This window comes from Amblyomma mixtum, chromosome 3 (genome assembly GCF_055824585.1).
Source record: "Amblyomma mixtum isolate Tamu chromosome 3, ASM5582458v1, whole genome shotgun sequence".
Taxonomy (NCBI): Eukaryota; Metazoa; Arthropoda; class Arachnida; order Ixodida; family Ixodidae; genus Amblyomma; species Amblyomma mixtum.
In genome coordinates, this window is record NC_143014.1 from 152255860 (window position 1) to 152269451 (window position 13592).

Sequence of the window (13592 nt, forward strand, 5' to 3'; positions counted from 1 at the left end):
CCGCACCTTCAGCGAAGCCATCAGCCATCATGATTGAGATTAAGCATGTAAGGCTTTCGTAAACAGGGCATTATCAGTGCCCCTCAGGGACGTCCGCTCTTAGCCGCAAAGAAAACGAAGTGGTCACGGGCGTGTGAGGAGCTCTCGGGTTATTTTCACGCGTTTTTGCTGCAACACGGCCACCAGCACCGACGCTTTACCGGCAAACCTGCTGTTGTCAAGCTGACCCGTACGACCTGCACTCTGAGCTGCAAAGTAGAGAAAGCGGCCACGGACACATGGGGAATCTCTTCAGCTGCATGCAAGCCCGTTGCGGATCATGTCCAGAATTTCTGGATAAGCGCAATTTTTCAACGGGAGCTCGTTTATGAACGCAGTTTTAGTGCGTTAGAACTGGAGCTTCCATTGAGCCTCTTAGCCATTGTCGGTACGGTCCCTTTGTGTGCCCACAGTGCATTAACGTTAATCACTTAAGGCGGAGATGAAGTCCGATTTCGCCGACCTTTGTTTGAAGCCTGCTTCACCTTGAATCCCGAGCCTCGAAACGAAACCAAAGTGCTAGCGCACCCTAATTCGCATTTGGCCCAACCACGTTAAATCGTCCGCCATTTTTTTTCGCATATCGCAAGATTGCATCATAGCTATTAATATATCCGCAGATCCCTCATCGGGACGTTAGTATTTTTCTGCTGTTAATTGTCAAAAACGCACCCCATTGGTTTTCTATGGCAGTTTTAACTACTATGTGCGAACACAGGACAAACGTTAAAAGCTAAATTTTGCAACGCAGTGGAAGGTTAGACCATGTTCATAAAAGTATCTTACAATATTCCACAGTTGCCTCGCAATTACACGTGGTGTTAAAGAAAAGTGAACGCGGTGAATCAGGGCTACATGAGGCGTCTCCATGATTGGGACCCGTATAACAGTTTTCGCTCTAATGTTTGCAATTCAGTAATTCAGTTCACTCCCATGAATCTGCTGCACGATGCGTTTCTTTCAGGAGAAATCAAATACATATTTACACGCAATGCACCAAATACACGCTGCAGGCCCGTAGCACTCCTTGAAAGGTTCCTGCAACGGCTTTGAAGAGTGCTATAAAGTTCGTGCATTACGAAGAGTAAAGGCTGTTGAGCGTGCATGCCACGTTCATGCTGGCTGGCTCCGGTGTACAAGAGGGAAAATGCAGAGGGTCTTTTTTTAACCGCCGATATATCTGGTGCAACATATGGTAGGTTGAAGAAGTTTGCGGGAGGACGATGGATGATTAAAAATCTGTCAGTCTTTCACTTATTCTTGGTACACATCGTTGCAGGGGGCCGGGCAAATTCAGAGGTTCTAGAATTCGACGAGCTTAAAAAGGTCCAAAATGTAAAACTTGTGGGTACAGCATGCGAAGTTCTTTTGGGCTAGCATTGAAAATTGCTACGTAATCGGCGATTAATATCACGACGTCTTGTAGTTTCTCCGCAGCGCATAGCGCCAAGTGTGTGTGTGTGAGGGGGGCATGATGACGTCACCTACGGTACCGGTAGATTTCCAACGCATAAACTCTTGCTTTGAATGCTTTGAAGGCAGAAAAGTAACGCCCCCGAAGAGAGTGCCCGCCGAGCTTCGCTTGGCAGCATCCAAAGACGCATGGCAGATGTGGTCGACGGCAGCGGAAATTTGAAACCTTACCGTCCGAGACGTCACACTAAGCTTCTCCGCTCTTCTGCGGTGTTGTGCGGAGAAGCCTGAAATTTAATCGTCGATTACTTCACCATTTCAGATGTTAGCGCAAAAAAAACTTCGCATGCTTTACCTGCAGCCAACATAAATCTGAAGCCTTGAATATCGCAGACTTGCCAAAAAGTGGTGTAGTTGCCCTGTGGCCGCTCCGGGAACAAGAGAGCGACAGGAGGAGAAGAGAACAAGAGGAGCAGGAGAAGAGGATAGGTAAAGGAGAACGCAAGTTAAGCCGTCGCTCCGCGAAGCACTGAGTGGGTAGAGATGGGGGAGAGAACAAGAAGAGGAGCAGGGCCAGAGAGACAAAGGCGAATGCGCCGTGTCATTTCGCTATTACCACGACGTCCCCGAAATGTACTTACGAAATTAAATATTAATCATCAGATAGTGATAAGATCGAACTTTATGAAGACATCGGTTACGTCTTCCTAGGTGTTCCCTTCCATTCCTTATGAGGGTTTAAATTGCAGACACGTTTTAATTTCCTGTTTAATTCCATATGGATAAGAAACGTCTGCGAACAACCCTGAAATGAATTCTTTATAAAAGGAATTTTCGAGTGGCGAACTTGTACTAGTGCGGCTTGCGAGCATTGGCCCTTTTGTGTGGAGAGCGCTCATTAGGCCTTTCCGATCGAGGCGCTCGTGGCGCGCTCATGGCCATAAGGCCGCGCTCTCTCCTTCAATCTAGCCGTGCCTCGCTGGGCCTAATTCCCTGTGGTTTTCCAGAAAGCGCTACACGCGCATCGCTCTCGACAGGACAATCTCCTCCTCTCCATCGCCGTCAGGGGATTACCCCGAGCCGGGAGGTTGATACGATCGCCTGGGACGCTGCAGATTTCAAGCGCTCCAGCCGGCTTCTTCACGAATAGATTTATGAGTCACGACACCGAATTGATCCTTCAAATGGCGGTCTCCATTAAGTGCTTCCATTGACAAAAAAAAAAACAGAACAGGCGCAAATTTACATTTCTAGCTGCTTCTGTGCAAGAGACAACCTCTAGGACGTAGAACAGTACCACGAATAATCTCGGTCTATAGCTGACAGCCTAGCTTCTGCACAAGGCCAGACAAAGCGATGCTTTATCACATTCGCCGATGCTCCTGGTTAACATCTATAGACCACGTAGTTCATTATTCATGAACGCTACGTGCTTACAGTGAGGATGCTGTGCACGCACAGTGGTACAAAGCTTCAACTGGTTTAACATAAATTTAAGCTGGTTAGCGTGCTATTCCTGATCACTTCTGGGAAGCATGGTTAGAAGCCGACTCACATGGTTACAGGCTCGCACGGATTTCCTCCAAAAGGCAAAGAAGCGGGCATTGGTTTTTATTTTACCAGTCCCTTTGGTGCCTTAAATATTTTTGAGTGCTCCTACCAGCCAAATAATCGGTTTCAAGTAGTAAATTAAACATTCCGCTTCATGTAGCGATCTCTTTTGGCTAACTCTGCGTAAGCTTTAAACTCAACGAGCAGCGTGTTGAGCGCTATCAAGAGACGTATGACTGTCGCTTGGCTGTACTATGGATATCGATGAAGCCCGCTGACGTCCTTCCAGTCGACCCATTTTCAACGCTCTAACTTATGCCAGCGAGAATGGGGGCGGTCCTCAAAGGTATAGTTGTGATGATGAATAATTACACTTACCTTTGTGCTCTTGTGAAAGATGTTTCTGATGCAGTGGTGTTAAGCAATGTCGAACTGATAGTGTACTAGCTGCGGCGATTAAATTCGGCAGTGCAATTTAGCTTTTACTAGTTGGTCATCATTGCTTGCTGTTTTGTGAAAGCAGCCGCACTGGCACGGTCGACGCCGCTGAAGTACGAGACCCGCATAACTATGCGGCACAAACCGTATGCACCTTATGCTGCTATTTTTTTCACCTGCTTAGGAATTTAAAGAATCGCAATTTATATTGTATAGAACACAAGCAACATTCGGTTTCTGATTTCTGACATGCTAGATAGCAAAACCTGCATTAGCAAAACCTGCAGAGCTGGCTGCTCTGCGAGCAGCATTTAATTACAGTCTACAACAACCGCCAGCAGCGTGGGTTATCTTCAGTGACTCTCGTGCTGCATTACAATCGATAAAGTCATCAGGAAGCCTTAAGAAGCAGATCGTCGATGATTTGAACAGATTACACACCGAGGCCTGTGAGCTACGTCACTGTGTTGTGCTTCAGTGGTCACCCGCTCACGGCGGCCTCGTAGGCAACGATCGTGCTGACAGTGCAGCGAGGTCGGCACATGGCGACACCTCCTTGATCCTGCCCATACCCTTTTCTCGTAGTGATGGCGCGAAACTTTTGGTTGTCAAATCCTGGCAGATGCAACGCTCTTTGTAATGTGATCCGCAGCGTCAATATAGACCCCTTCTTCGCATCGACCCCACTTGTGAATTTCGCATGGCAGGCAATTTAGATAGACGTGAACGTAATTGCCTGCACCGAATTCGTCTGGACGTTGCCTTCACTAAATTCTATCTTTATAAAATTGGTGTATCAAGTAGCCCTCTGTGCTCCACATGTGGTGTGCGCGAGGATCTTCAGCACTTGATCTGCCGCTGCCAAATCTTTAATCCCCATCGCAAGGCACTGTTAAGTGCTTTAGGACTCCGTCAGGACGGCCTCGTGCACCTGGAGCATGTCCTTGGATGCTGGAGTGATGCGAATTCGGCTGCGCGAGGGTCAAAAGCATTATTAGTTTTTCTTAGGGACACGGGTTCAGTGGACATCCTTTGATAATCATGTGTGTTTTGTGAGTGCGTGAGCGTTGAGTATGCTTGATGTCACCTTTCTTTTTTCCCATTTTCTCTCTTTTTCACCCTCATCTGGACTAGCCTGCTAGGCGCATAACCAGGCAGACCTCTCCTTTATTCATTAAAGTTTATTTCTCTCTCTCTGCACTGAACTCCCCAACGTAGCGAATTGTGCGCACTTCTTCGCCCGAGTGAACTGCCCGCAGTGCGGCCAATACCCGCTTAAACCATACCCCCTCTATCAAATATCTAGCACCTGCCCCTTTTGTATGCCACAGCTGGCTGACGCTCACTTGTTCTCTGGTAGTCATAGACAAGAGATAACCGTCCACTCACGTCATTTCGGCCACTGGTCTGGCCCACAGCGCTCAAACCAGGCCTGGAATTGTGTGGACTCCTGCATCCTCTCAGTCCTCACCATGTTTTTTTTTCATTTTTTTCACCCTCCCTCATACCCAATGCACAGCAGCAGTCTAAAGAACGCTGAATGAAGCACGCCAAGTACCCTCTCGTGTTAATTTTCCCTGTCGGAAGATTTCGACAAACAATGACAACCAATCCGATCTGTTTCTTCCAGTCCGCTCTCTCAGGCAGGTTTGTGATTTCAGCAAAGATTGCAGGCAACAACAAATTCACTATTCAAAGGCAGATTCCGCATACCGTTTTAAGAATGCGCGCTCAACTTCTAAAACAGTGATGATCAGGTACCCTTTAGAAAACTAGTGCCTAGTGAATAAAGGCGCTGTGTGAAGCGATTTACTACTCCCAAATGCCAGTGCGTAACTAGTTACATTGGATGTTTAAGCTGTGTAACAGAATACGTTATACGCTCAGTGTACAGCTATTTCTCTTCCTTTGCTTTCTGCTACAATGGAGCGAATGTGCAAAAAACAAGACAATAATTACAACACTAATTCCAGTGTTTCGACACCTTTCTACATAAACACAAGAACACTCACTCCTCAAGGCATAACTGGCCCGATAATGCACGCTTTGTAAAGAACATGCTCTTTGGTTTGTCCACTCCCTCTGGGTGCTCACAAAGGGCATGTACAAAGGTTTCCAAGAGTACTAGGGGGTGGGGGGGGGGGGGGGGGATAGTAATAAATATAATGTTGAAGTCACCTTTGGAAACCACGCACGGTGGCGAAATGTGAAGCAAAATACAGCTGGCAGAAACCGCGACAGCTGCTTTATGATATCCGACAATGCGCTCGCGACATCGCACACGCTTGCTATACGACGCAGAACTTGTGGTCACGCAGCGCCATGACTGACTCGCCAACTAATTACAGTGTTGCATGAAGCGTTGCGCGATGTATGCCTCGCGCAAGAATTTGGGTCTCGCGTTATAAGCCCGCCGCTGCAACGGCCGAGTGTTCTAATGTGTTAGCTTTCAATAACACCGGTTTAGCAAAAAATCTGCTGTTAGCCGGTACTGTAATAGTATAGGCACGGACAAAATGCGTGCTGCAGTTCAACATTTCCTTAGGGCATTTCCCATTAACGCTAATCGAACACACATCTGAAGTGTAACCTACACGGAAGTCTCTTTTGTAGATTTTCACAAAATATCTTAGTCCTTTATATTTACAAGTTCATCAATGTACAAACGCTTGAAGATAGCAGAAGTGACATAGAAGATGAGAGAATCGAGGCTTTAAAGATGTTGTCAGCTGTCGCGTCGAAACAAAATATTCATTTAAAAGTAAGAAACCGCGCGAAGAAACACGGACACACGAAGAAACGACACACACACGAGCGCTGTCTCACGCTGTTTCTTCCTTTTAAATGCATTACCAACTAGCCCGGAACCTTGCTCTTCTGAAAATATTCATGCTCATACCCTGCGAGCAACAAATATCACCTGACGCTCTGGCAGGAATAAATACCGGCCAGAAACACCACTGAACCGCCACAATGTCACCAATTAAAATTTGTTCAGTATACTTCTCAGAGCTGAATGCTTTATTTCTTTCAGAATAATACAAGTGTAAACTTAGTTCACAGGTGGCGTCAATTAGGAACGAGAACAATGCACCCAAATTTTATATATGATCACCAATAAAACGTAATCTAATAAAACTAATCCGTTGCTCAACTCAGTCAGTTGCTAATAAAGCAATTCTCGTCTTGCCATCCATAAACCTCAATACGAACTGATTCGCAAAGGGCTCAACGTATCATCATTTTCAAAATTTTGCCTAATTTGGAGAAAAACTTCGTAATGTACAAGGTTCTAGTATCACAAACGTTTGCAGCTAACGCCCTCATTTATCCGCACTTTGAAGGAAAATTACTCTTAAGTATTTGCTTAGCTTAGAGCTATCTTATTTCTTGCTCCTCCACACTCTTTACAAAGCGAAATAAAATAATTATTACGGAAAACCACTATTCTACTTTGCCCAGAATTGGCTGGCTCATTGGCAAGTCCTCTAGTGATTCAGTTAACAAGAGCGAGAAAGAGACAACAACTCCAGTATGTGCTTCTGAGCCACCGTAGCAGCAAAGTTTGCTTGCCGCTTGTCTGAGAGCCTCCGAAGTATGGAGGAAGGTCGCCACTGCTTCTAATTTTTTTTATTGTTTTTGCACTAATCTGCATGTTTTGCAGAAATAGAACACATCAGTAGGCTTTCTAATATCCCAGTCAACCATTCTTCTAAAACACAGAATACAAGAAAAACAGGGTAAACAAAGGAACAAAAAGAAGCCGAACACACTGTGCGCGTGCATGAATGTGCAGCACGACGGATAAATTTTTAAGCGTAACGCCGCGCTACTGAGACTTTCCCGTCCAAAGCGCAGGGTACCAACGATAACTCTAGGTATCTTCTGCCGACTATTACACCCTACCAGCACTTCGACGCATGCAAAACCGAACTTTTCTTTTGAAGCGTTCATGAACTCCTATTTTGTTCACAGTGGTTGATCTCAAGCTGCATGCCCCACGAAATGAACCCAGTTCATTCGTGTGTTCATACTGGTCTGCTTTGACGAGATTGTCAAAATCAATTCGCCACACATAGTATTAATATATTTTGCCAATAACTTAACAAAAAAAATGGATACGGAGATTATCCCTATTCTGCCGGGCCGTAACGTGTCAGTTGGCCTGAAATGCGACATAGCTGGCGCGTTTCCTTTGTGCAGAAAACTCTGTTATCTTCATGGTGTCTCCTTGAGGGACTACTGTGACCTAAGAACACCGAAAAGAACCGGGATTATATCCGTGGAAAGTTCTGCGGTTCCAGCATCTCTATAACCAGCTCGTTCAAGCTGCCTGAACCTCTGACTTCTAAGGCATTTTGTGATTAATTTCGGGTTACTGGGAACTGAGCTGATCATAATCTGTCTTTCATCCCTTGGTGCAATCGATTTTTTTTTTTGCAATCGTATTACTAGAAACCAACGTTCTTTCGGAGAATTCACAAACATGCAATCCATATTCAAGAACAGATACTAAACGTTGCATGCTTCCCACAGGAAAAATACAAAGGGGAAAAGTCTCGCTCTAATTATTTGTCAGCAAAATGTGCTCGCTGCTTTCCCAGAAAAAGTACTACATGGGCCTGATACTCTTCCCCCCGCGTGTTCCTTTCACAGTCAGTCCTCTGAGCACCAGTCGCCGAACGCGTAATAAAGGCATCGTCTCCGTTATCGGGCCCCGGGCCAAAGTCGCTCGAAGCACACACAACACACACACACGCACGCACCGTTCCACAGCTTCACGGCCGCGCCCACTCGGCGCGCACCAGCGCGGCGTCTCTCCGATTCAGTACACACACCGTTCAGTCAACTAAAACGCGCGCACATCCTGTTCTGCAAGCAGCTAGCGCCCGATGAGTCGCGCTGTCTGGGCTGTTTCGACAGATATGCATCCGTGCCGGGAGGCTCGCGTCACCACAGCCTTTTGGCTCGCAGTGCGTCGCACGGGGTTTCTTTCCGGCGAAGGCTGTTGTTCGCTGCTCCCACTCGCTGTCTTTAGTTGCCGGTACGCATCGCGGTCTGCGTCAGGCTTAAGCACCATACCACACTTGCTCTGGGGTGACGTTTGTTGCTTTCAAGCGCTATCCGATGGAACAGGCACGTCACGAAGAGCATTGCGCATCACTTTTTGATCGGATTTGCACACCGGCACACACAACACGATGGGAACAGGAACCAGTCCATGAAGATCCCCTTGCAGTCGTCGTCCGGGTCGTAAGCCAAGAGCCTATGCCACTTGTACTTCTGCTCGCAGCTGCAGTCGTTGTTGCACTTCTTGGTCTGCACAGACCTAAAAGCAGCGGGCAGTACAAAATAACACGTAGATGTAAGAAATAATAAAAACAGAGGTGTCGTATGACTGCTGCAAGATTTTACATTTAAAGTTTGCGGAAGGCACTGTCCGTGCATTCTCTGTTAGATTTAAGCCTAGCTCCTTAATAGGCTTAACTGTCACCGAGAATGCGGTATGAAGTAGCCAACAACCAGAAGACAGCTGGGATCTGGTAAAGCGACAAATGAACGTGTGCAGAAAAGAAAAGAGAAAGAGAGAAAAGGGCAACTTCGGTACGCACTGACAGACTTCTTGCTGTATCGCTTGCTGCAAATGCTGGGTGTTGACGATGGCCCTAATCTTGCCAGCGCTGTTCGATGCCCAGTAAGGTGTGACGATCTCCACAGCTGACTCGCAGGCATCCACCCTGCGAAATCACCGAAGCAGTTCGTCATAACCGAGCAATAAGTTTGCTGTCTACCATTCATCTCGCTTTCATTTCGCGCTTATGGTCACCTCGATAGTATTTTCTTCTTTTTCAGGCTGTGCATACTTCACAGTCAATTGACGGCTACGCTGTCTAGGAGGAAAAACCAGAGGAAGATCCACACTGACTGATGCATACAGCTTGGCGTTGCAGGTACCATCGCCTATAAATTAGCCTTTTTTACTCAGTTTTTCTGTGGTGCAGATTATGCGCTCTACTGATTAGTTCCTTTTTTTTTTTAAAGTAATCTCTAAGCGCATGCCACATACACTCAAAATGAGTTTGGAAAGCAGCACATGGAGTGCGTTGGCATTGTAAGCGCATTTAATTTTCCACTCTATTTCCTTCCTATTTTGACACTTTCCGACAAGGCATGCCAGAAGAAAGTTCCACGATATCGCAAGCCATTACAAATTGAAAAGACACAAATTTCGACCACCTGACAAAACGTTGGATAAGGCGCAAGAGACCGCCTGGAGGAGACTCCGAACGGGGTCCTTTCTCAGCCCCTGTCTATTGGCAAAAATGTACCCAGATGACTTTAACCCCGAGTGCAGGTTCTGTGGCGGAACAGCCACGTACGATCACATAATATAGCAATGTAAAGAACATCCTCCACCGGAGGACCTAGTACAAATTCCTTCTCTTGAGCAATGGGAGCCGGTTCTGGTCACCTGGGACCCGGGCATTCGAGCCTTGGCCATCAAGTGGGCCGCTAAGGTCGCCGCTAGCCACGGGCTGGAGGCCATCTAGCGCGGACCGTCTGCATCTTCATTTTGACAAAATAAACGCTTTCCACTCCAATCCGGTGATGCGACAAACGCGAGCAAGAGCTTCTACATTGACTGCTGAGCCATCCTCCGCTGTTTGCGGCCTGGCCGAGGGTACAGAGGGGCGCTCACTTGTTGGACGATGCGCCGGCGAACGAGGAGCGGGACCGCTCCGTCCGTGTGTGGATGGTCTTGCCGTCGTACGTCTCGTAGTGGTCCCGGTGGCCACCGTCCTCGTCGGGCGACGAGTATTCGCCGAACATGCGCCGAATCAGCGCCTTGTTCTCGTCAATGAACATGTCGATGCGCTCCCTGCGTGGCACCCGCACGTCACGATTCAAGCGCGCGCAAAAATCCCGGCTTCGAGAAAACTGCCGTAACAGCGCAACAAGCGCAACCGACGGGAGTCGCTCGTTTCTCTAGTAAGCGGCTTTCGCACTTTGCTCTCAGTTTTCTCGAACGCCGGCTAGTATGATATGTTGAACAGATACTAAATACAGCCGAAGCTGCGAGCTTGCCGTTGCAATCAAGGTGTTGCCTTCAAATGCAGTTGGCTCAATGTTTGTTGTGTGCACAATGATTGGGTACGTGCGGTATGAAGCAAATAACACGGCACGCTCCACCTAACAGCGAAACAAATTTTTCTTCACATTGTTTCGTTACGTATCCACCACTGAATGTACGAGCTATTTTCATTTCACATACGCGCTGACTTTATTTCTTCTTGCGGAACCCTCGTTGCGCAGCTAATAATTAGTTTCTACCCCGCAAAGTTAACTAGTTTAATGATAACCCCAAGCAACGAATCCCTGATGAGGCCATTTTAATTCGCAGGCTGTGCAATAGCAATAGATGTAGTTAAGCGACACATTCCTCGCCAGTTTTATAGGCAAGGTTTTCTCGATAAAAAAATAAATATCGCAGAGAAGTTGCAACGTGAGCCCTTAATTGAAACGTTGCTTGGCCTATGAGTGAAAATGCTGCAAGTAATGAATGCTTTCACACACTGTTATGCTACTGAAGAATCTATTATGGCTTGTATACTTTCTGTCCGTTTACATGGTCAGCGGTTATCATCACTGATTTTTTCTTTAGCCTAGCCCGTTTGCAATCAAAAAGATAAGCACAAAGGAATAATCACAAGTGTGTTGCATAGTGTAGTGATAGCAGTTATATTCGCGTGTAGTGAAGAACATCTGCATAAAGCTCGAGTGCTCCTAGTCCTATGACGTCCTGTCCGTGATGTTCCACAGTAATCGGCTGTAGGCTAAAATTTCAGCTTGTGCTCCTCGTTCACGTAGTTTTTCACTTTCTAATACGCCGCCGATCTTCCCTTCGCCTAAATAATTTTAGATAGGCAGAAGGGTGATACAACTATTGAAGCGAGAGATAGCAATTAATCAAAATTTAGCTTCATGCTTCATTCGACTTTTTTGTAAAATACAATAAAAAAAATCCGACAGCCTTTCGCATCTCTATTTCGTCGTTGGGAGTTGTGGCTCTGTGTCCAGCGCGCAGCTAATCGTGAAGGCGTGCCGTGATTGCATCGGCAGTGCAGATACACGACAACCGGTATCGCGACCACAGAAAAGTGACCCGTTCCAAGGCCAGCACACACGACACAGTCAAGAAGGGCATTCTCCCCAAAGAACCGTGCACGGGTGGCGGCGATTGCCGAACAGTGGCCGGACGCACACCACCATCTCCAACATGCAGCGTGCTGCCGTGCAACCGCATTCACGAGCACCGCAGTGTTCACAGGCAGAAATAACACGTTTCGAACAGAAAACATGCATCCACGACGAGGAAGATGACCAGGGGAGCAGTGGGAACTCTGAAAACCTGGAAGAGAAGAGAAAGAGGGGCACGCCTATTTCGGACGTCGTTAGTCAGTCGCGCTTCCTATCAGACGGGTTCTTTGTAGTCATTCGGTAGGGCCGTTGTGCAAGTGTCCGACGCTTCTGTCGCACACCAGCCTCTTCGCCAAGCTTCGCCACGGCCGGATGTCCTGCACTCCGCGCGGCCAGTCGCTGGGTACAGATAACGGTTTCTAAGAGGCCCTTTCCCGTGGCCCTCGACTGCGGTTTTTTGGCTCAGTGCCCCTTCGCGAGCGGGTTCTGCGCAGTCTCATCTGCCCAAGATCAACAAGTGACTCCGTGAATCCGTGACCCGCATACGCCCGAAGATCGAAGGGCCGCTAGCGTTGCCCGCGCCCTCTCAGCCCGAGCCACAGCCTCATCCCAGCCGAGCTAGACGGAATCATTCACTGCAGGAAAGCCCTTCGCGCCGATCGAGTGCCTTGCGTAGCTGCATTCGGGAAGGTTATCGCTGAGCTGCGCGCGCACACGCGCACACGCGCTTGTCGCCAGCTTGATGTTCATTCACATCACGTCCCCACGCGACGTGACTGGTCTTACACTAACGAGACAGATAGAGCCGCGGATATGGGAGCGCAGTCGCCCGAGGTCACGCGAGTCGACCAACGCCGCCTTCGATACCTTCGAGAGCCGAGGTTTCTCAGCTTGACTAATCGGCGGCACATTTGGAGAGCAACGAGCCGCCTCGCATCCTTTCTGTCCGACTCCATGACGTCCTTCGCTCTCGCTCAGAATTACCCCAGGGAGAAAGAAAAAAAGGGGGAGCCCCTCTCTCCCGCCGCACATGTCACCTGGGGGAACGGCGCGTGAGCCTGTCCAGATTCTTCCAAGCAAAAAGAAAAAAAAAAGCGTAACCAGCGACGTTCAGCGTGAAGAGCGAAAACAGCGACGTCTTGTACTCCAGCGGACCTGCTAAAATAAAGAAAACACATAGGCACGGCTACGCGCATACGGCCTCAGTCATGCAACCGTGAGAAACCGCTCCACAGTGTTTCCGCTATTTTCATGTGAAGTGAACACGCGTGCGAATGCACCACTCGTGGCATGCACCGGGTGTCCTCTTCGTGGCAGGCGTGTTTGCAGTCGGGCATGCCGGAGACAGGACAGGCGTCGTGCATGTTGGTGTGATACTCAGCATGGCACCTTCGCTCCATAACGCGCACACCACAGCCGAGCGGCAAACTCTGCGCTATTTTAAGTTTCGAATACCACAATGTAGTTGCTCTCTGACCACCTCTAGAGGCTATCGCTGGAGAAAAGGATATGGTCACTAGCCCGTTCCAGTTTGACATGAGAATACAATAGGCATGGCTACGTCTGCCAGCGGTTTAAAAATAGCAAAGATTGGGCTCTTGGAAGTATGCGCTTTATAGTCTTTCTTGGCGCTTTGCTAACGACTCAGGTTGAATATTATAAAAGAGTACAATAATTTTCTTTAGCCTTACCAGTTGACGTAAGCACGCACTTACCGCCCGGCGTGTGCTGTAGTGTAGTGTGTTACGGCGAAACGCCATGCATTCGAACACACGATCACGTGCAGACCTCATATGTCTGTCTACCTACCTTTTGACTCTTTTTCCCTTGTACCTCTCACCGCCTTCAATGCCTGTCCAATTGACTCTGCGGGATAACGGGAAGCACAACACTGGCGCACACTTAAACATAACAGAGCGCCATTTCATCGCATCCAGCGCCCAACTCGTTAC

The 13592-nt window shown here is 48.0% G+C and overlaps 1 protein-coding gene across 1 annotated transcript in view; it reads right to left on the minus strand.

Moving 5' to 3' along the window:
* Positions 1–6441: 6441 nt before the first annotated feature.
* The window catches only part of LOC149352387 (protein spaetzle 3-like), a 75916-nt gene continuing 68765 nt past the window's right edge, over positions 6442–13592 (minus strand). Inside the window, exons 3-5 of the mRNA XM_089581550.1 lie at positions 10142–10321; positions 9054–9179; positions 6442–8770 (exon numbers count right to left, since the gene is read on the minus strand). Coding sequence (XP_089437676.1) covers positions 8602–8770; positions 9054–9179; positions 10142–10321 — 475 coding nt within the window. The 3' untranslated portion in view covers positions 6442–8601. The remainder of the gene's footprint in view (positions 8771–9053; positions 9180–10141; positions 10322–13592) is intronic.